Source organism: Accipiter gentilis, chromosome 19 (assembly GCF_929443795.1).
Source record: "Accipiter gentilis chromosome 19, bAccGen1.1, whole genome shotgun sequence".
Taxonomy (NCBI): Eukaryota; Metazoa; Chordata; class Aves; order Accipitriformes; family Accipitridae; genus Astur; species Astur gentilis.
The window spans coordinates 1,338,685-1,362,376 of record NC_064898.1 but is presented as its reverse complement, the minus strand read 5'-3'; the positions used below and the strand labels follow the sequence as shown (position 1 = coordinate 1,362,376).

The 23,692-nt window shown below is 38.8% G+C and overlaps 1 protein-coding gene across 5 annotated transcripts; it reads right to left on the bottom strand.

Annotated features, from left to right (window-relative positions):
* On the bottom strand, positions 1 to 23,683 carry ALG5 (ALG5 dolichyl-phosphate beta-glucosyltransferase). 5 transcript variants are annotated; one of them, XM_049823360.1, is made up of 12 exons: positions 23,567 to 23,683; positions 22,511 to 22,682; positions 21,169 to 21,215; positions 19,956 to 20,024; positions 18,603 to 18,695; positions 16,935 to 17,048; positions 15,559 to 15,618; positions 14,856 to 14,964; positions 13,677 to 13,762; positions 12,163 to 12,314; positions 2,460 to 2,545; positions 1 to 1,265 (listed from the first exon to the last, which is right to left on the bottom strand). In XM_049823360.1, exons 1-12 carry the CDS (start codon positions 23,627 to 23,629, stop codon positions 1,153 to 1,155), a joined length of 1,164 nt encoding a protein of 387 aa, XP_049679317.1. In that variant the 5' UTR covers positions 23,630 to 23,683; the 3' UTR covers positions 1 to 1,152. The 5 variants fall into 5 exon arrangements, 4 of the variants coding, with proteins under 4 accessions (XP_049679317.1, XP_049679319.1, XP_049679321.1 ...); XM_049823362.1 differs by lacking the exon at positions 18,603 to 18,695; XM_049823364.1 differs by lacking the exon at positions 23,567 to 23,683 and having other exon boundaries at positions 22,446 to 22,529.
* Positions 23,684 to 23,692: the final 9 nt, after the last annotated feature.

Sequence of the window (23,692 nt, the reverse complement as noted above, 5' to 3'; positions counted from 1 at the left end):
TGAAGATACTTTTTGAGAATTTATTCCAACACTTCAATTTATAGAAAACTGAGGTAACCCTAACATGAGCAAAACTCAACTCAATATAGCAGAAGGAATAAGAAAAATCACCAGTGAAATATGTCAAAGTACAACCATATAACATTCATTCAAATTTGTACACATTTCCGAAAGAAAGATTGGCTTAGTTTGTTGGCAATCCACAACTGTTTTGAAAGCACCATTGAAACTCGTGTACTGTAACAGAGTATGACATGACTAAGAAAGACTCAAGACCCTCTCTGATCTCATTTGAAGCATGAGAACTTAAAATTGGCATTAATAATGCACAGGCCCCCAATGTACATCAGGTCTCAGGTCTCATTTTTGTATGCTCTGAATTAGCTTTGTATAACCTTTTCACTACAGATTTGTAGATGCCAAGGAGTCCTAGCCTTGAGCATGCAGTATTAATTAGTACATATGAACAAAACATATTTATAAAAGACAACATTTTAAAATGAAGTGTGCTTTCTCTTGGACCTTTTACAGTCTGGAGACGATCTGCAGTTTGATCTCAGACAAACTATTTCAGCTTCAGACAAAAACATTTGGAATGTCAAGAGACTACTGAAAGTTCTTACAACAGCCTTATGAATATTACTGTTATAACTCAGTAAAACCCATTAATGTTTCCCATAACACTGAATCTAAACATGCATCAACATGAACCATGATTGATAATTCCAAGTTGCAATATGGCCATATATTTCCAGATACTACAGAAAAAAATGGCTGTCGTCATTCACAACATAATATTGCACAATGTAGTATAGAGTGCCTCTTTTTTATATGTATAAGGAAATTCCAAATGTATGATGAGACAAAAGCAGATATATTTATTTGAGTGATTGATAAGACATGTTAAAGCTACTATTTAAGAAAGTAAAACCTGATTACCAGATAAGAAAATCTTTTTGGAAATGCTTTCTCTTTTCAAAACATTGTACAAATTCCCTGCTGACAATCTTACAGAACACGTACATGCTGCAAAAATTAAACATACAATAGGAGCAATGAAGAATTACCTCAGCTTTCATCACCACTTCACTTGATTGAAACTGTTCTCATGTTCCATTAAGTATAATAATATATTTGGAAAATGTAAATAACCTAATTACATTTTCTTGTTTCAAGCTGCCAGGCACCAGTCATATATCGCAGTCGTATAAAAAGAAGATCCCTGCCCATCTGCAGCCAGCTCCAAAAGGGAACTAACTTAGAACCTGTGATTAATGAAGAGAGAAAATCAGAAGGATGTTGTTAGAAAAAATGAGCATTGGCAAGACACAAATTTAAGTAGTCATGAACCTCTGCATTCTCAGCACATTCAGCCCCACAACCCAGACCTTAACATTAATAAAAATTTATATTGCGAAAGTTATTGCTTTATAGTAATTACATTATACCACATGTGGGGGATTCTAGTTTGCCAGCAACACAGTAATTCCACGTATGTCACAAGATGCATAGTCCTCTCTGTGACAAGGCTTTTTTCATGTAAATAGGAACCTGAATACCAATAATTAAGCCAATGATTTCTTAGCGACTTTGGAGAAGAGGACCACCACATCGTCTTACAGCAATAATATGAACATGCCAATCTTCAGGCAAGGTAAGGAACCCACACTATGAAACCGAGCCCTGTTCCATCTCTGCTAACATTTGTGTTAGGTGCAATACATATGTGGAACTGCATTAAAAGAAAACATTTCTAATAAAGTTGGCTTAGGATGTTCTGTACTTGCACCCTTCATCACCACTGCAGTTCACTACACTTTCTGTTGTTCAGAGGTTGTGTTGAGGAGAAGAGATTCAGATTAAAAAAAGAAAAAAACATGAAAGGGAAAAAAAGAACTGCATTTGATGTGAGGAAGTGAGCAGAAGCAAGCAGTACCTCTGAAGCTGGCTTTGCTATGAAGAAGTATGTATGGAACTATACTTGGCAGTAAGAGAGACCTCCCTACGGGTCTGAAAGAACTTCATATCTTAAGAAGAGAGGGTGCCCTAGACGAAGCCTTAATAGGTGGGCTGAGAATTTTGGAAGGCAAGACACAATGAAATGGAGTGGAATCAATAAACAACAGTGGTCAGACTTCCTGCACAGTGTTTTATAATTGCAATATTTTTATTAACGCATTACAGCAAGAGGACATGCTGAAGTAGTGCTTTGTCCCAGCAGTGTAACTACCTACTTTTGTCTCCAGTGGGAGTGCAGAGTTTCTCTCCCTTGCTACCCCTTCACCCATTCTTCCTGTACCATGCCACAGCAGAAGGCTGGCAAGGACATGAAATTCAAAATTTGTCTGGAAAGAAGGTGGTGTGTATCAAAACTGGGTAAAATATGGGAAGACCCTCGGATATTTTATTCTGGATTGACACATAATGAATCTTACAAGAAATGTAAACAATTTTCCTACCTTCAATTTCAGTCCAGTTGACAGCAACTTCTGCTATAGGTATTCTCAAGTGCTGAGCTATATAAAGAAGTTCCACATCAAACGCCCTGAAGAAGAACAGGAAATAGCAAACACAGTCACACTTATTTCCAGAAGAAAGATGGTGGCACTATTAATTAAATCCCTAGCCTGATTTAAGGAGGTTGGTGTTCAGTTATGAAGTTGACACCAATGCTCTACAGGTCAGAAGCACATGAAAGGGAAATGAATTTCCCCAACTGAACGGCTCAGAACATAGCCAATATACACACAGCAATACTTCACTCCGTCCTGTTTCTGAAGGTATAGGTCACGCTGTGTTCAGACCACTGCTCACTTTTCATTCTGCCACAGTCATGATTTAAACATTTTAAAGACCAAGGAGTCAAATGTGCAGTGTCAATCTACATCTCTAGTTGTTTCATCACAGGTGACAACTACCTGCTGCGGCTTTACACTGATCTGATGGTTTCTAAGTCAAGACTAAATGCAGCAGCGCAGAAGTGAGAAATGATTTATGTTACTGTGCATAACAGAACCTGAACAACAGCTGCACTGTAGCCAGTGACCGTTAATATACAACACAAAAACCCTCTTGAGAGATCTGTCTTTTTTACTGGCACAATTGTTTGCAGGTTGTGCAGCAAAATGCATTGGGGAAGTGATCCTGCTCCAAGTCAGCTGCCCCTCCCTGCCCAGTTTGTCTCAAATACACTTTAATCCTCTCAGTTCTCTGCACAGAGAATTGTTTGTGTGTTTCATGCTTGCAACTGCATGCTCTGGTGGGCCTTCTGGATCTGAGACACCGAGGCTTTTGATGTTAGAAAAGTGTTTTGGCAACTACAGCTTGTAATGCTCATGTAGAAATCAGCATATGAAACTACCAGTAGTTGCTATTGACAAAGGTGAATGCAAATCACGATTATGAAGATCCTGGTTAAATTTCTTAGATTTATTGATTGCTGGGTCTTTTTTCCCCCTCTCTTTGTAGTCTTCAAATGCTAGTAGGGGTGTTCTTGTTCCTTAAATAAGTTCCAGAACATCTAGAATTTAAGAATTTAAGGTAAATTGCTCCCTGCCCTACCCTGCCCCCCCAGTAAAAAGCTTTTTAAAAATACTAGTCTGTATTAGAAAAAACTGTCAATGGCCATCCACATCTGATTTCTACTAGATTCAATATATATTCAAACAGAGAGTTTTTCTCCCAGGGAACTAACCCTTGAAGGTTAAGGAATTGGAAATGTTTTATCCAAGCTGTTGGTAAGGATGTTGGTAACAGATGTTCCAAACCAGCTTACATAGGTCTTGAAAACGCAGCTGTGAGGCAGTCAAGTACAATTCAACACTATTCCACGTTTTCTCTCAATAACTTTGTACGTTTAGAATCTCCTTAAATTCTCATTGCTAAGTCCAAGACAATTTTCTTTTGAAATGAAAAAAAAATCTTTTGCCACTGAAGAAAATGTATGCAATAAAAAAAATAACATTTTTTGTTCATGCTTCAAGGCTTGCTTGAATTCAGGTCATTGGTAACACCATTTAACACTACAGAAAGGGTAGAAAGGGACAGACAGGTGATCCAAGAGCAGGCAAAAAGACATACTTTAGCAGGTTTCTCGCCAAGTTCAGATGTTATTTCCTTCTACTTCAAGCCACTCTCTCCTTTTAAGCAGTGCAGTACATTTCTGCAAAACTATTAATGAATGCAACAACAGAAGTCCACTTTGAAACGTGCCCTTAGGTATGATACATACATGTAGGTTCCCACTGAAGTACAGACCACAGCGCACTGGCTTGCTGGTGAAATCATCACCAAACACACATCAACCTGAACTTGCACTGCACGTGGATGTTACAGGAGAGCTAGTGATACCACTCTGGACAGCGTTAAAACATGCAAAGGCAGCATAATATGGAGGTTATCTACAGAGACTATAGTTATTGCATATAGGGAATATAGAACCACTTTGTAAATCTGATTTTGATTAGGACACAGGCCTTTTAATTGTCACAAAAAAAGTTACAGGAATAAATGTGGGGTTTTTTATCTCAGTGAACTGAATCTGCTCCAAGCAGCCTTGCCATTTCACTGTTTTCTTTAAATGAAAACATTTTCTTTAAATATTATTTTATTAATAATGCCATGGTCTCTTCTACTGAAGTTGTATCATTTAATTTTTTGCTGACATTTTACATTTGTAAGCCAACCCCCCCATGTATTTACCTTTGAATGTTTATGAGTCATGTGTATTAAGACTAAATCTAATTTTGTAATACTACTTAACTGACTAAAAATCTTAAGAGACAGAATAATTGTCTGATTAATTATACTATATGAGCTGCTCTAAAAATATTACTTCATAACGTATTAGCCTAGTGAACTAATAGTTATTTGCAACCATTCCTACGGACAACCGATTACTGGAATGTCAGCATGTACATCACAGTAAAACAACAATAAATAGTTCGGTGAACTACAGCGCTCAAAGTAAAAGATTAAAAGCACAGGAATTAATCAGGTTGAACACCAACATTGTTACATGTGGTTGCAATCTGCTTAACAGTGAACATATTCTGAAATTAAAAAAACCCTATTCAAAGCTGAAAGGAGAATGACATCTGTAGCATATTGCTGGGATACCTTTTTTCATGCCCTGCTCCCCACCACCTTTCAGTATACTTCATACACATACTAGAATAGTTAATTGGGGAATATAGATCGCAGTGTATTCAATACACCGATAGTACTACGCCCATACTGCAGATCACCAGATCCAGATGGTACAGAAGAGCCATACAGAAGTTTCCATAGTCAGGATTTAAGCACGGGTTAGCTGGAGCCTACCCTGGAGGAGACCAAAGCAACACCAGTGGATGAGTTGGTGAGTGCAATACATGTGTTTTGACGTGAAGCCATTTGTGACTAGTTAACATCAGACAGAACCGCTGTTATAGCAGGGAATTATTCACACCGTGTACTTCAATGGATCCTGCTGCCGCGAGTGAAAGTAGGTGCCTCTAGGGAGGGGACACACAGCTCAGAATACCTACGTTTGGCTCCAGCCTGAATGAATTCAGGCTCCAAGCTAAGTATCCAAGGTTAGATGCCCCAAAATAGATGGTGCAAACGATTTCCCCAACTATTTTTAATAGTGGCTCCATTATGTGTTCATTAACACAAACATGAAGTGTGAAATACAGAAAGAGAAAAGCTTCATATGGCTGTGTTTATGCTAAGTACTACTTTTGGTTAAGTTACAATTTAAGACGATGCTGGCTAAAATTCAGTTGAATACCAAGTTGGTAGGTGTTTAATTGAATTAAACCGCGTGCTTAAAATGCCTCAGTTTATAAAATATCTATCCAGTATTTTAATTGTTCTGTATTTTAAAATTGCACTAGGACACTTTTTTTGCTGGTCCAATATGAAGTCTTTCAAATATCAAAATTAGGCCTTCAGTTATACTGTTTTAACTGGAATTTAGGACTCTTCTACACCCAAGATATGTTGTTCCAGCAAACTCTTAATGGGCAGAGAAAACTTGCAATGGGCAAAGAGGTCTAAGAATAAAATAGGATGTCAAGAGGGTTAGACTGCCAGTACTGCTCTAGCTGTACTGGGGCTTTTGAAAGTCCACATGTCTGCCAGGAGCAGGATTTTTTACAAGACAAAACAGACATAGTTGTAGCAGCAAAATATTTCTGCTTTGATTAGATGTTCATAAACAATTCTACTTGTTGTGCACACAACCAGGAAAAAACAATTCATTCCACTGCTCGTGTCCATCTACAATGCCAAAGGAGTGGAAAAAAAATCCCTGTAACAATATGAATGCTCATTTTTCTCTAATTTTTCTACAGAGACTCACATTTAGAGATTAGTGACAAACTGGTGAAACAAACATTAATTTTTTATATTGACCTTTCAAGTTTTAAATGTGAAACAGCACGGCTTGTTCAGCACACAAGGCAATTTTTATAGACAAAAGTAATAGCAACGATTTGATCTAACCAGTGATCTGCTGAGTTATGCAATATCATTATAAATTGCCACTTTACAAAAGTATGTCAGTCAAACCAGAACTTGGATTATGTTTTGAATTTCCCCTCTTTTTATCAATATTCCAGTTAGGACAGTATCTGCTGCTATGCTAGTTCTCCTAAGTATGGAAAGACATTTTCTAACTGGAAGAAAATTTATGATTTTTTTTTTTGTAGTCAAAAGAAATTAATGACCAAATTTAGGGTAGGAAAATTCTGCCAGTGAGACCATTTAATTTTCCAGCTTTCCTCCTGTGCATTAAAATTTAACATAAACAGTTACATTTCTCAGGTCAAGACTGTAGATGCTTTTAGAGTCTGAAAGTGAGTAATTCCAACCTTCTCTATTATGTTTTTAAAATATCCCTTTTAATTTTCTTTTAACTTTTAATTTAAAAAATGTGCTGCATCCATTTCAGAAAAATAGGTCAGTGGTGTAATCAGATTCAGAACCTAAAATGCAAAGCATATGCTCTCTGTTCAAAAGGTTGCTCTCATTTCAAACTAATATCAAAACTTTGCTATTTAGAAAGTAAATTTGAAGAACGTTTGGTTTGTATTTGTATATACACAGCCAGCTCTCCAAAGGACAGTTAAACAAAAAAAGTCAACGAGAATACTCACAGAAAAAAGCTAGTTTAGGATGTAAGCATGATTTCTTAGTATCAAATATACAAACAGTTTCCAGTTTCTATTAATTTTCAAATGCCTTCTAACTTTCAGGGTTAGAATAACAAAATATTCTGGGAAACATCTTGGTTTCTCTTTAAGAAGTGTTACATGATCTTTATCATCATAATGATAAAACAGTATTTTTCCTTGTATATTTCAGTTTGCTTTTAAGATTTCCTAAATATAAGCATCTACAAATCAAATTCAGCACAGCAAGAAGAAAACTGTTTTCTCAGTTTTTTTCTCAGTTTTCTAGTTATTTTTAACATTAAAGAGGTGCTATTCAATTCAATGTCAACTGGAATGGAAAGAGCATGAAGAAAGCAGAAAAAAAGTAGAGGTCTAAGCAATTAGTTTTTCATTCTTAATGCAGCTGATATTGGGTTATTTCCTTATGATTAAACTAATGTTGAAGCTGTCAAAGATGCACATAAGATCATATAAAGGAAGGTCTTGATTTTCTTCCTTCTTTTTCATACAAAAGGTAAATATGGAAACACAAGATTCCATTTTATTGGTGGTGCTGGTGAAACACTGAAAACACCATATGCATTTATTTTTAGTGTCTCTCATAGCTATGCAAGTATGGAAACTTAGGAATCCTTCAGCCCCTCCAACCTAGCAGCAGGATAGCTATATTGTTTACATTGATGTATCTATTACCAGAGTCTAAGATGTTCAGCTGCCAAGAAAGGGACTGTACTCCTAACACTTGCTCTTTGAGTTCAGCCTGCTGAGATACGTAGAAATAAAACCTGTATTATTTCTTGAGTAAGTACTGCTCTGCCTTTTGGAGCAGTATTGACAATATCCAGCACTTCAGGGCAGTCTCCTACTGCTACTTCAGCACTTGTGTTCTCTTGTATGCAGAGACAATATGGGATTCCTTTATCCGAAAGGAAGAATTCTCGGGGCTTTTTGTCTACAGAAACAACAGGCGCTGCCTATACAGCCCAGAAAATGAGCTGTCTTTTATACAGAATTGCTTCAGTAGTTTTTCTTTCAGGGTTTACTGAATAGTTTATCCTTTTGATGCAGTTCAGGCACCAGCAACCTGACACGTTTTTTCCTACTTACAACTACGCTATGAGTCGAATTTACCCTGCTGAACTTCAGTCACCTACAGGAGCGATAGCTCTTTCTGCACAAATTGCCTAGAGTTCCTTTATAGTCGAGGGAAGGAAACAGGCATTTGTCAGCTGCACTTCATCTGGCGTATTTTAGAGGCCTGTATTAGGATGAAGTGAATTATATCCTAAAATTGTCCCGTCTATTGTCTAAGAAGGCAGGTTAGATGATAAGTAGATGCAATGAAGCAAATCCTGTCCATTGTGTTTGTGTATTTATATCCTAACTGAGCAGCAAGCTTAACAGCTCAGGGCAGGAATTAATCAGGTAGCCAATTTTGTAGCCATTTTATATTAACGTCATGAGTAAATATGTTATGTATTAATGTTTAGTCTAAATATTTATTATGTCCTCACATAAGAATTCACTTAATGCTGTAGTACCTCAAAAAATCCGAGCCTGACAAAACTTGAGCAGGTAGGACAGATGAGGCTTCTGCAGAAACTGAATCGTGTGCATACTCTTCAACAGCTGGCCACACGCTCCAGTTCAGCAGTGGGGCAGCCCTCGACAGACCCAAGGACTAGGGTGCTGGCTCTCAGATGGCTTCTATCCTACTAAATGCTGCTTGTTTGTCAAATATTCCCCAGCACTCTCCTCCATTATTACCAGAATATCTGAGCACTGACCATGCTGAACTGAATTCTTCTTTCAATACCTAACAGAGCTGCACTTCACTAGGGGGATTTTAAGATTCAAAGAGAATTAATTTCTTCAGATGTCAAGCAGCCCCAATGCAGAGGTGGTAATAAACCCAGATTTCAGAGCCTTTTGTCCAATATCAAGAGAGTGGTTTCTCTGCAACCCCCTGCTGATGGTCTCAGTATGAGGAAGTTGTTCTGCGACCCAGTTAGGGACTCACCATTGTTCAAAGTCAGCAGAAACATAATACTGACTACTATTTCTTCCTCTTACATCTTCATTTCATGACATGTACAAAGCCTCCATGGCATAATGTCTAACCAGTTTTTATTTTTCTTTTTACACACATGCTATGCAATGGAAAGACATCAGGGGCCAGTTTTGTTTAAAATAAGAAGTTTCCATTATTGGGCTATTTCAGTTTCTTACATTACGACATACAACGTATGGTTCTATGGGATGAATGTTTGATGTACCTGCATCATTTCCTACTGCAATTATCCCAAATGTCTGCACACCGCAGACATGTCACTTATGACTACCATTTCCTTTAATATACCCACTTTCCCCACATGCTTATACCTCCCCACCTCCCAGTCTTCTTTCCAGGCGTTACAAATATTAACTGGGAAAGGGGCAGTGCTATTTTGTGCACTGAAACGTTAGCTTCCAGTTACACATGCTGAATGGCTATCTATGAAGCTGATGATAAGCAACTTTTGAGTCCATACTGTAATTTTTTCCTTCAGCAGTGGCAATAATCTGAATTTCTCTCCTCTGCTAGGTTTTCAGTTGCCACAAAACTTGCCAAAGCTTTTCATCTTGAGATCTCTACTCTTCTGTCAGATTTCACTGAAATTAGTAAGTGTGAAAATAAAGGCAGGGAAGTACAGGGACTGCCTGAAAGACAGAGGAGGATAAAAGTAGATAATATATTGCCTGTTTTGGCAGAAAATGAAACCAAATAAACTCTGTTGTTGTTTCAGGCAAATCAGTGACTTGGAAGTATCTGAAGAGCTGTTTATTGGATGAACTTGAGTTATTCCTTTCTTGACTAACAAAACAAACATTCTTCATCACTAACCAGTAAATTTCACACAAACAGGAGAACACTTAGGGGATTAGTTTATGGATTACTGTAAACAGAAGAGCAAGAATAGAAGGCTAATTTTATAGCAGCACATATAAGCACAATGAATTAACACATCAAGACCTGAAGATCCAGTGTGTTCCACACCAGCAATACAATTACTATAAAGTAAATTAACAATATCCCTTTGTCACTGCCTCTATTCCTGAATAACGGGGTACAGATGACAATGTACAGCACAATTTTTTTACTTTCATTCCTTTGTTGCTAAATAATCTGAGTAGCAAGAGAAAGCTTGTTAAGATTTTTTTTTTAGTAAAAAACCTGAACATTTTACATAATATGTCCACCCAATAAGTACAACTGTATTCAAAATCTTCCGTTTACAACAGAATAAGATTGAAGATTGCATTTCTACAGATTGAACTGATTATCCTCATTAATTTCTTCCAGCACTACTTCTTGAAGCCCTTCATTTAGAGAGTGAAGTTAAATAGGGTAATTTTGAGATGTGCACTTCTGAGCTATGCATACATGTTTAACCATGTATTTAGAAAATTCTGGTATATGAAATTTAAAGAACTTTATAGATTAAGTTTGGTTTTGTAGGTAGCAGCAGAAATCACGTTTCTGGTTCAGCTATAGTTTTCTTTAAGGCAATAAGCAAACCACTCAGCTAGGAAAGTGATTTTGCGAACGCTGACTGCTCACAATTCCAGATTCAATTGAACAGAAGCTTCACGTTCTGCATCAGATTTGAGCACGCAAACACTACCTTTGCAACCCCATTCTGGAGGAGCAGTATAGCTCAAATATCACTGCCAAAGCTCAACCTAAAACTAGATGTATTGGAATTGACTCGGACTGCGGGATTACACACATTTTCGTATGAGAACACTGTTCAGTAATTCTGTTCCCTGTCAGCAAGCAGTAGCCCGTGAGAGATTTTCTTGGATGAAGACAATAGTTTGAAAAGATTTGATTATACTTAATTAAGCGTGGGGACTGTCACCATCCTTTTCAGCAATAATTGTGGTGTAAGAAACTTACAGAAATTATGGTATTTGTGTGGAAAAAGCGTTTCAGTCCCGTAACAGTAGTCATGACTGCGTATCACTCTCATAAGGGAACTGTTCTAGCTAAATTATAATGAAAGAGAGCTCTAAAGTAATTCAAAGACTATGCATCATTTTCTACTGTCTTGAGACAGTCAATGAGATCTATTGGTAGTTCTCTCATGAAATAGTCTAGCAAGAAAATAAGCCAAGAGTAGGCATTTCACACTAAGCCTTCAGCAATTACAAACGTCAGATATGGATTTTAGGTAAAATGTTTTAGTTAAACAGCACTGAATTGTGAGGTTGTAATGCATAAAAATATGCTGATAAAATTTTTGAATAGGATTAGTAATTCAACTTTCCTTATTATTATAAAAGCTTCTCTCAATTTCTTACTCTGCTTGCATGGCTTATATGTGTAAAAGGAGAAAGGACTCTTAGAAATAGGGAGGAGATTACAACACAATCAAAAATTGTTCATTTGGGATTTCTTTTAGAGGTGAAAAGAGGACAGAAGAGTTCTCTGGATTTTCTTTTTCTTTAGTCCCCTAATCAATTACCAGTTGCTCTGACAAGGCAAAACAAAAATGTCCTACTTCTCAGTATTACACAACTCTTTCTATACCACATGCCAAAGTAAAATGGACTTGCAAGGAGTCAAGGAGTCAATTGTTGCCACTCAAAATCTCAGCAACATAGTCTTAAAATCCTTCTTGCAGTTTATGTTGGATGCTCTTTTAAAATTAAAACTTAGTAAGCCCATCTGTTCCCCTTCTCCCTATTATCATGAGTAGAAAGAATAAAATTAAATACTCAACTATTTCGTAAAGTATATCTTGATAATAAAATAGAATTCCTAGCAAATACCAGGATATTTTAGCATAACAAGAAATCTAAATTGCCAAGCAAGTAGTATTATAATTGGTTAAACTGAGCAGCTACGACCTATACACAGACATCACAGGCTTCATAGTAGCTGCAATATTAAAATTACTTTTTCAAAACCATGTTCAATTAGAGAAAAAAAACAACCACCAAAAAAGAAAGAATTTACCAGCGTTCTATATGAAGAGTTGAGAAGGTCCGCAAGGCAGCTTCTCTGGTTAAAAGTTTAAATCCGCACTGCGTGTCCCTGATCTCTTTGACACAGAGAAACCATACAAGGAAGTGGAACCCATACATAAGAAGAGTTCGAAAGTAAGAGCGCTGTGGACAAAAGGCAAGAAGTTAGATGGTTTCATTTAAGCGATGAGTGAAGTTTTTGAACAGAGCTGGTTTATGGGACAAAAGTCCTGTTTCATGATAGCTTTCAAAGTTTGTAAACTGTTTTTGTTTTGCACTGGAATAAAACCAGAACTTTTCAATTGTTACAGGGAAACAAAAGTACAGCTGAAAAGGAAAGACTTGCCAGTCAAGCACATGGTTAGGACACTGGCCTAAGATATGAGAAGCCCAAGTTCTTTTTTCTGCTTTCTCTAATTCAGAGCAGCTTTTCATTCTGGATAATGCCTTATTAAGTGGCGCAGGAACCTGCACCTAGATTTCAATTAATGAGTGGGACAGCCATAGTACCTTCTGCGTGGTTCTCTGGCAATTCCCCCAGGAAAAGAAGAGTGAAGGAGGAGTGGTATGGCATGCTACATGCTCTATTCCACCGGACACTTACAAGCTATTTTTTTCCCCTCTATCTAGTCCTCTTGTTTTCCTAAAAATTAGTTGAACAGGTCCAACAAATTCAAAAGTTACTAGGACAAACAATGGAGAATAAGCCAGCAGGACTGCATAAAGAGTGCTATTCTTAAGAATACACACTAAAAACTAAACAGGTTCCAGCTGCTACTCTGACACAAAAATGAGGGGGGGGGGGGGGGGGAGAAGTTTTATATTATAAAAAAAAAACCAAATGGAAGCATCTCTTGTTTGTCACCCACTTCTTTCATTCAAGACTGCATGATCTCCAGAGCTTGCACACACCATGTTAAGGCACTTAAGGGAATGCAATTAGAGAAAGAAGCACTTTTTTGCAGCATATGATGGACCAAATGAAAACAGGACTAAAGTAACAGCTGCTGTGCAAGAAAATATGTATTTTTATACTTCCAGCAATGTTACAGAGTCACCTCTTCTATTCTTTTGCAATACAAACAAAAATACAAATGTATTTTATGTTCCTGGTAAATGTTCTCCCAGCCTACTCTTCAGTTACACTTTTGTTCTTGACATCATAATCATAGAGGTAAGTTTGTCCACGGAATCCAGAGGCTGGATTCTGGGTTTGCAGAGGGCCCTTCTAGTCTTTTATTCAAGACAGCTGCTGAACAACTAGAACTCTGATCCACAAACGGCTTCTGAACTCACTGCTGGTCTTAAGCTGAATTTAGGTGCAAATGAAGACTGCAAACCAAATACCGTGCAAAACCTTTAGGAGCCAACAATTTAACTGGTAGCATCTCTGGGTGATAAGACATGCCTTTAAAGCTAATAATTTGAAACCTCACTTGAAAAATGAGAAGATACTCAGCTTATTATGTAATATAGCCTTTGGCTCAAGGAAATTCGAACTCATACCTTGTGCTTCTCAGAAAAGTGCTCTAGCCCAAGGTTAATGGTGGATCCGGTGTGGATTCTTTGGTTCTTTTGGTGAAGATGAACCACTGTGTGAGTAGGAACACAAGGCTACTAGTCCCAAAAGGGAAGCTCTAAGAGGCTGCATGACTGTCAGCCAGTGAAACTGTGCACTTACTTCACAGAGAGGAGTTCTTTGGTTATGTTCATCACTCACAGGACTATTTATTCATGTCATATTAGGGATTCATTAAAGTACATTAACAATTTTGGAGGCAGAACAGAATTCTTGATGTCTTGAGACTGAATTCAAGGGTGAAATTCTGGTCTTAATAATAAATCCCACACAGCTGCTTTTCACAGCTTCATTCTACTGTTTTAGATGCCACTAAGCCCAAAGAGAAATCCCAACTTCTCAAAGATTGTTCTGCAATTTTTTTTATACCTATTGCACTACACGACTGTCTCTTTCCAATGTTGTAAAGGCAGTCTTTCCTTTCCAGTCTAAGGACAGCTAGGTGATGAAATAGTCTACATATTTCAAACAGAGCAGTACTACCTAACCAGCTGGTGATTCCTTTATCAAAAAGTCACACACATGGGGAGAAACAGGAAGCCAAGGATGGACACATCCTAAAAACTGTACTTTTGCATGTAAAGATAAAGTCCTGTCCCAATTCCCCCCCATCATGTACCAAGACCTTCAAAAATGAAAAGAAATGTGAATGCACTGAAGAAAGTTTATCTATATTCAGTACCTGACCACACAATGAAGCATTTTTACTGAGCTCAAATTTATCAGCTACATGGTCTCCATGTAGTAGCAACAATTCCAGGATACGCTGGCTGCACAGCTAACAAATAACTGCAAATGGTATATTCTGTACTACAAGCACACAAGTACCATGCCAAAGATCTATCCTAATTTCTGATAATGATGGTGGTTTTGGATTTGTTTTTTTTTGGTGAGGATGCCAGCATACACGCAGCAGTATTTACAAGCAGTCTTTCCAGTGAACCACTCCAACACTACCTGATAAACCAGAAGAAAAGATTAAAAGATTCACCAGGGACTGAACATTACCAGTGTAACTTCTTTTGAACTTTTGTAACTATTTTAGTAGTTGTGTATATATTTTAGAATCATTCCAAGCATTAAACATCAGTATAAACAAAGCTTACTCTTGAGAACATTCAACATGATGAGCACATCCAATGATGCTGAAAAAATTAGTCCAGCAATGCGTCTGTTGCAATACAAGTTCCATGCCTGTGCTTTGTCAACTACTGCCTGCCAAGACATCAGAAAACCAGATGCAAGATAAGAGCGTGCTCCTATGCATCACTGTTTATTCCACAAGAGCCACACACAAAACAGTACTGTCTGTGTGATCAAAACAAAAATTTTATTATAAGTAATATGGAAAAATTACAGTTTCCCACGAATTCAGATACTATTCAAACAGTTTGCTGCTAATTATCCCTAACTTATTTTAAACAGGTTTAAAGATCTGCAGATCAAGCTCTTGCACTGGAAGGGAATCAATAAAAATGAACTCAGCGGTTGCCTTCCAGTCCAGCCCCAGTACTGGTTACTAGCTACCAATTCTGTCAGGGATTAGAAGCTCTTCTTGTAAGATGTTCTCAACTAGGAAAATCAAATCCACAAATTGGAACACTAACTGACACCAGTTCAAAGTGCCTGAAATCTAGAACACATCCTTTACATATGATGGAGCACACACTACACTTATGAGAAGCTTTTCCTTTTTTGTTAGCTTCCATTCTTTTAAAAATATTGATTATTTAATTGTAAAATCTGTACAGAAGAATTGAATAATGGAAGTATTTGAGTATTAGTACATAGCAGGAAATGGAAACAAACCTTTGCTATTGAGTCCTTCTCCAGATGAGCTCTAGAACCACAGGAAATAGCCATCTGGTTCTGCACAGGAATAAAATTAAAGAGATATTATTTAAGCTAACATTTTCTGAATCAGTGGAATCTTGTGCTGAGAACTGTATAACTTCAAAGCAGTGTACCTTCTGCTTCTTGTAGCTGCATTTTTTCTACTGCTAGTTTCTGAGGCTAAAATCAGTCTTTTCTACAACTAACAGATCATCTAAAGGGTCTTACTTTTGCATATGGCGCATACAAATTGCTGCAATTTATTCAGGTCTGATTTAGCTTACACTGTTTCTCTGAGATATGCATACCAAAAATGTGTTAAACAGCACAGATAAGCATTCAGCATTCCTAGGCATTTAATGTTATAATGTATGTTTTTCCTAAACATTGCACTATGGAAGGGAGAACAGAATAAAGTACTTGTTGCACTGATGTACCTTCAAACAAATAAAATGCCATGGTATCAGCCAAAGAATAAAATCTCAAATTAAATCAAAAGACGAGATCAAAACAAAAGGTTTAAAATTATTCTCATGCCACTACTTCTCACACGAAATCTCTCAGATCTACTATATTTGAAAGTGCAGGACTGATGCTGGAGAACCAGCAGCTGCTGCCGCCCTAGTAGCAGAGAGCATCAAGGAAACACCACTGCCCAGCAGCTCCCGCACTTGTGGCCCTGCACTTGCAGACTGCAACCCTTCACGCAGGCGCATCCCTCACAGCTCCTGCTGGAAGCCTGCACATCACTTCTGGCACTTCGGGAAACTAGCTACAAGTACCTCACTCATCTGCATACAAGTGGAAAATAAACCTCAGTTCTTTCAAGTCAAGCACCCAAAAAGAGAATGACTATGCAGGGAGGAGCTCTCGTCCCACAGGTTTTTGAATTTTTATTTACAATAAAAGTTCTTCCAAATACTGTCATTAAACTAACAACTCTAAGAAAAGAGAATCTCTGTAAAATAGGGTGAAATTCAGATGCATCCTTAAAGGTATAGAGGATGATATCAGATAAAAAGAAAATACGAAACAGTTAACAGAAAAAATTGGTTTTTAACTGAGTAGGCAACACATGGTATTTATACAGAGTAGAACAACTTCAAAGGAAGAACGGTAAATAGAACACTATGTACTGCATTGAAATAGGCACAGTGAATGCAAAGGAGGTAAGGACTCTGTGGAAGCTACCCTCTGACAGCCCATTCTTACAGGTTCTAAGCTTACACCTAGGTCTTCAGACTTACACCTGGATCTTCAACCAGATCTCAAAAACCTCAAGTTGAAGCGAATTATAAAAATCAATCTATATGCACGTGTGTTAAACTAAAACCATGAGAATTCATACTCACAGGCCATGGCTGAAGATTTTTTAGACCTTCTTCTACTTTTTCAATATCTTCAAATTTTGTAGCTCCATCTGCATCAGCCATAAGAATTTTTTTCCCCCGAGAACTAAAGACACCCTGCGAACAAAATAGTCAATAAAAATCAACACCTTTGAAATCAGTATTCGTCTTAAGCTAGCTGCAAGACACTCCAAAAACCTAATGTAGTAACTAGAACAGCAGTATCTCAAATATTCAACACAACAGGTAAGTCAATATTCTGCTACTAACAACAATTTATATTGTAGTAACAGCTAGAGACTTCACACACTGAGTAGTGTCCCACAGTGAGACACAATGCATGAACACAAAAGGCTGACAATCCCTCTCCAGAGAAGCTTGCAAATGAAAAGCTTTACAACCCCAAAATCCAGAGAGACAAGCTGCTACAGTCAGCTACAAAGGGGAGCACAAAGAAGCAGTGATTAGGAGCTGCCACTGCACTGGGTAGCTTTTCTTTGTCATTTGAGCTATGGAAAGGAGGATGCAGTGCTGTTTTTTTCCTAACACTGTTTCAAGAGAATTCAAGAGATAAATTAGTTTTGAGAAATAAGTCTCAAGTCACAGTATCACTGCAAAACATTTGTGATGCACAGGTTTCACAGCTTGTTTTGCCATATTCTTGGTCAGACATCTTTGACAATTTTTGAAGGGGTCCAGACATAAGAACAATTAGCAGTGGGTTTTCCAAAAGTACTGTCGTAACCAAGCATGTGTGACTTCGGAAAAACCTGTCAAGTAGTAGTAGTAGTATATACATCCAATCTACACTCTGCAGTGTAAAAATATATCACACAGAGAATCACTCTCCTTCTCTTGGAATAACTTTAAAATAATATCCCTTACAAAAGTTCCACACATTCTAATTTAATGTTCTCTCCAATTGCTATGGTTACTCATGTTTCATAAGAAAAATTAAATTGACATACTAAAGATAGGGCCTATAATGCTGATAAAGACAGTCACTGATAACTCGTAAGTGATACCATCCTTTTTCATAAAAAGTAAGGTGTCATTCACCTTCGGAAAAAATGTTCCTTCTAAATGTGTAACAGCTATTTTATTTTTAGAACGTAATGCTTTTATGATAATATCTATGTGAAAATTAACATGCGAAAGCATAAATTGTGCTGGTTCTACTATCAAGTGCGGGTGATAGCAGTGGGCTTCAGTTAACACAAATTTTGCTGGATGAGAGTGTTTGTTCATTAGCCATTTTCAAAACCACTAATATGACCTAGAAAGCAATGTTTGCAAATTTAGCTGTATTTTCTCTACAAAAGCTTCACTTTAATCCATAAAGATTTTTTTTTGGGTTGTTTGGTTTTTTTAAATGCAAGCCTATTTCTAAGTGGAACTAACAGGAACAAGAAATTCAAGTCTAACACTTCTTTTGAATTCTCATATAAAAAAAAATTGTTATTGATCTTCCTCGCAAGAAAATACTGTTTCCAAGATCTAAAATAAGCTTATTTTGAAAAGAGTTTTTGCCTTAATTTATAGAACCTGTACTCAGTTTTCTGATAATCATTTTGTTACTGTACTGAATTAAAGATGTCAACCAGCACAGCTCTATCTTCTGCATATTTGGGCACAGGTAGTTCAGACAGAGGAGATGAAAGTGTCAATTACCATCCTGACTGCTCCTCCTTTCCCTCGATTTTTTACCAAAGAAAGCACTCGCACTTTGTCGCTTCCATATTTCTTGCAGTACTTCATTGCAACCTGATAGACACACAAAAAACCAGCATAAAACAAAAACAGGAATCAAGGTAGAAGTTTACAATTGCTCACCCTTTTTTTTAAAAAAAATTAATAGCACAGAGCTATAACCACTTCAGTCGGCACAAATACATTGCCAGTGTTTGCTGGAGTCTGTCTGGGAAAATAAAAACCAGTTCACAGTCAACAGAAGAAGACTGAAGAAGCTAGTCATGTTCAATAAGAACAGGATATTCCGCCAAGCACTTCTGAACCCCATTCACCCAAGTCCAAAAACCTCAATACTAACGTAATATATATCATACTACTACAGACCTTTTATACCAACACCAATAGTTAATCAAAGAAAAATAATTTTCTACTCCTGCTACCTATTTCTCACTTGTCTAGCTGCTATCTGTGGTTTTAAACAAAAATTCACAGTGATCTAAAATCCTATTCACACTGCAGGGATGTGCACATTTTGTTCCATGTTGTGGGAAAGAGAAAGCATGAGTTTTCTCCTCTTAATTTTTAGTAAAGGTTATCTCAAGTCCTTGTAAGTGCAGAGGCCCATGGCCATAGTGTGCTCAATTAGAAATTATACTAGAAGGAATGCAAAGCAGTCAAAAAATATATATGAGCAATCCTTAATGGACAAGCTTAAGGGAAGTAAATGAAAAAAGCAGCATTCATTTTAGTAGCCAACTCAAACATCTTCCAAGCAGTAGTAAAAAACCCCTCAAGTTGGCCAGCCTTCCTTTCCAGGGACATACATCAAAGTCGAAGCAGAAGAATGCAGAACTATTTTGAAAATACTGCTACTGGCATGGGGATTTTTAAATCAACAATGCCCTGAACGGCACGGGAAAGAGCTAGACAACATATCAGCTGTTCTCTCAATCGCAGTACAGATCAGCTATTTTAAAAGGCCTTTTAGCTTCCTCAAGTTCATATTCACATCACTATGCACATGTAGAATATTTTGTATGAAATTTCTTGAAGTTAAGATTAGAATTTTTAGAATCTCAGCTACAGGAAAATGGCTGTCACAGCCGCCAATCGAGAACACTAGTATTTGCAAAAGAATTATATGTGTATGCATGCGTGTATGTGACATCTGCAACGCATACAGGACAATGACAGAAAGTATTCAGAAACATGAATTGTAATTGTCAACTACTTCGAGTACCAAAATACAAATGCAAAACATTGTTATATACCACTAATGCAGTACAAAAATCCACACCTCTGATTACTTGGCAAGACACTTCTTTTTCTTACCTTTGTAGTTTGATCTTTACTACCATCATCAACAACTATTACTTCGTAAGTGAATGAAGGATCTCGTTTCTTGAAAATAAAAACAGAAATAACGCATTTCATTCCGTTTCTTAAGTAGGTAGTAGGTCTTTCAAACATCAGCATTCTTTTCTCCCTAGCAGTTTTTAACTCATTCATGGCTGCCAACAGACACCAATATGATGTAGTAAATTTGTTAAGATAGCACAATTAAAGAACTTTGCCATATTTGATGTGTGTTCCATTACATTGGCTTGTCATAGTTTTCCTCAGCTACCATCTAGAACTGAAAAATCAATTTAGTTGTAAAAGATGAAAGCTCAAAACATCATCACTGTTAGGAAAACCCAAACGAAACAAAACCTGCAAACCTTCACAATGGGCTTCTTACTCAGAGAACAAATCCTAATGAAGGACAGACCACAGAATCATAGAATCAATCACAGAACAGGGTTTGGGATGGAAGGGACCTTAAAGATCATCTAGTTCCCACACTCCTGCCATGGGCAGGGACACCTTCCACTAGACCAGGTTGCTCCAAGCCCCAGCCAGCCTGGCCTTGAACACTGCCAGGGATTCAGCACCCACAACCTATCTGGGCAACCAGTTCCAGTGCCTTACCACCCCTCACAATGAAGAGCTTCTTCCTTACATCTAATCTAAATCTACCCTCTTTCAGTTTAAAGCCGTTACCCCTTGTCCCGTCACTACATGCCCTTGTAAAAAGTCCCTCTCCAGCTTGCTTGTGGGCCCCCTTTGGGTACTGGAAGGCTGCTGTAAGGTCTCCCTGGAGCCTTCTCTTCTCCAGGCTGAACAAACCCAATTCTGTCAGCCTGTCTTCACAGGGGAGGTGCTGCAGCTCTCTGAGCATCAGATGCTTAAGAAAGAAACTTGTTGGAACAAACCAGGATTTAGTTTAGAAAGCTAAATATATGGTGAATCCTTAATCTCTGTCTTGGAGAGGTATTATGCATACAATGATATTTCATCATATAGTAGTATATTAAAATTTTGTTTAATTTAAAAATACCTTCCAGCATTCAATCTGAAAATAACTGGTAAGAGACAGAAGCATTACTTCTAAGTGGCTAAGTAATACTGTTTTAGTGTACATGAAAATATGAAGTGAATAGATCACTGACTTTTTATACGTAGTACATAGAAAAATAAAATTTTGAATGCAAAATGAAAATACCTGTCTTTTTTCTAGGTAATTCAAAGCTTCATCCATCATAAGGGGCACTAGAGAAAAGGTGGAGGAGGTCAAGTTAGTAGATTATAAGACGCAAAGCACCCACAGAAGCAAGCTGAAAACAACCACAAAGCAAAGTTGAGCAATTGTCTCTTTCATACAACACCACCTTCAGTAAACAAGCTTAGCACCTGCAACTCTAAGTCCTGTCCTTTCTGAATGCAAAAAAGAACACTGAAGAAAATCACAAATGTTAAGACAGGATAAAAACATTTCTTCTGAAGAACCAACTTTCCACTTTAAAATACGTAATTCTCTACAGAATATTAAAGGAAAAAAAAATAATCATTCTCCATGACTGACCCTGCAAACCAGTACTGACTTTATCGATTTAAGCAAGCTGACAGAGAAGGCAACAAAAGACTTTCCTAACACTAGTCAGTAACATCCCTCCTCTTACTAAGGCTGCTGGCCATGACGCTTCAGCCAACAAACAGGCACTACTTTTGCAGCTGATTTATCTGCAGGTTAGAAAGACATTCAACCTTATGGTTGTCTTTGCAGTATACGTTCATTCCTGAGCACATCTCTGGTGATTATTCTATCTCCAGAGAGAGAGACAACTAAATGAAAATCACATGAAGCATACTAAGACCTTGCTTACTGAAAACAGGTGTATGAGAACCAGGACTGAGGAATGCACTGGACTTGAGAAAGGGCCATACATGCCTTGTGCCCAGATGCACTTTATTTGTCAACAGCTCTCTTAATGGAATCCTAAACAGCTTAGTATTTTCACTCACCAAGAAAAGGAACGACAATGCGTGCTGCCACATCAACCCCAAGTACAGCTTTAGAGCGTGATTACTTCTATCGCACCTGAAAGCCTTCACTGTTTAGTATCAGGTACTAAAGGCCATACTCTATATACCATATATATGGCCAAGTCAAACAGAAACCCGTGAGATCATCCTTTTTTTCTGCTTGCCTGAAGCGGCTGCTGTTGTTTACAGAGTGGGAAGCTCTCAAATCAATTTTACAAGCCTTTTTCTACTTCTTGCCTTACAGCATTTACAGGGGCAACGAGCAGCCATTCTGCAGGACTTCATTAAAATAAAGAGGATTCTTACAAGTGCCCCATGCTATTTTTAGCAGCAGAAATCAAGTTACATAGTGTCTTAACTTTGAAATTCAACGTACTTGGACTGTTTTCTGGAAACTGTGTCCAAAGTCAGATACATAATTTGGCCTGCCAGAATCTACTCCTAACATAAACTGACCTCCGCATTATTAGAGTAACAACAGATAGATTTTCTTCTTTTTCTCGAGACAAGAAAAATCTTACACCGGTCTTCCTCATTGTACGAAGGCACAACAACAGAGAGTTCCCTTGTAGGGGGATCGTGTATACTTGGTACGGGTTCTTTCCTGCCTTCAGCATTTACAAAGAACTTCTCTTCTTCGTGTCGGTGAAGGGTTGGCATTTTTCTGGCAGTTAGATGAGCGATCATGCAGACCTGTGATGAAAAAGAAAAAGCAGTGAGAAAAATCGTTAAGCATTCTACTAAAGGTGTACCTAGCTGTTGAATGTGCTGTAAGGGGCCACCGACTGGTATTTCAGTAACGAGGTGGGCCAACGGTGCAGCACTTCATCCGCTGACCAAACCGCACAGGACCAAAACCTCCTCGTTCCGCTTGATGACTCCATTTCACCTCCTCCGACCACGTCAGCATCATCGTCTTGCCGCTGTTTTCCACCTCAAAGCGCGGAGAAGTCTCCGACGCTCCGTCCGAGCCCACGGCCCCTTCCCCAAGTCTCCCGACCACACAAGCCAGCGTGGCCTCCAACCCGCGGAAAGCCACCGAAACCAGCGGCACGGCTCGCGACCTGTCACAGCCACACGTGCTTCGCAAAACCGAGGTTCTGACCGTTTTTACAGGTGGCTACAACAACTCCGCAGAGCCTGGGGTTTTTTTTTTTTTGGAGCACCTTTTACCTGGGAGCACCGCACGGGCGGTACTGTTGGCGGGCAGCGCAATTCCCCGCCCAGGTGCGGGACTTCTCAAAACTCCCCGGGGGCTTCGGCCGCTCCGAGGCGAACAGGGCTGCCGCGCTCTTACCCGCGTATTTTACCAGACGGGGACGAAACGCTCCGTTTCCACCTCGCCGCCAGGCCGTTTCACACACAAACACCCCCCCCTCCCGCCTTGCGACGACGCGTTCCCCGCACAAGCCCGGTTCCCGCTGCAGGCCCTGGGCCGCGCCACCGCCGCCGTCCCTCACAGCCGGGGCAGCGACGGGCCGGGGCAGCGACGGGCCGGGGCGGCCCCGCGCTACCGCCCCGCAGACCCCCCCCCCCCCCCCATCCCGCTCCCGCGGCGACCGTAGCGCGGCTCTCACCAGGAGAAGGAGGAGGGCGGCCAGGACGGCCGCGGCTTCGGGCAGGGGCAGCGGCAGCGCCATGGAGGGAGCGCAGCCGCCGCCGCCACAGCGAAGCCGCCGCCTTCGCCGTCTCGACCGCGGCGC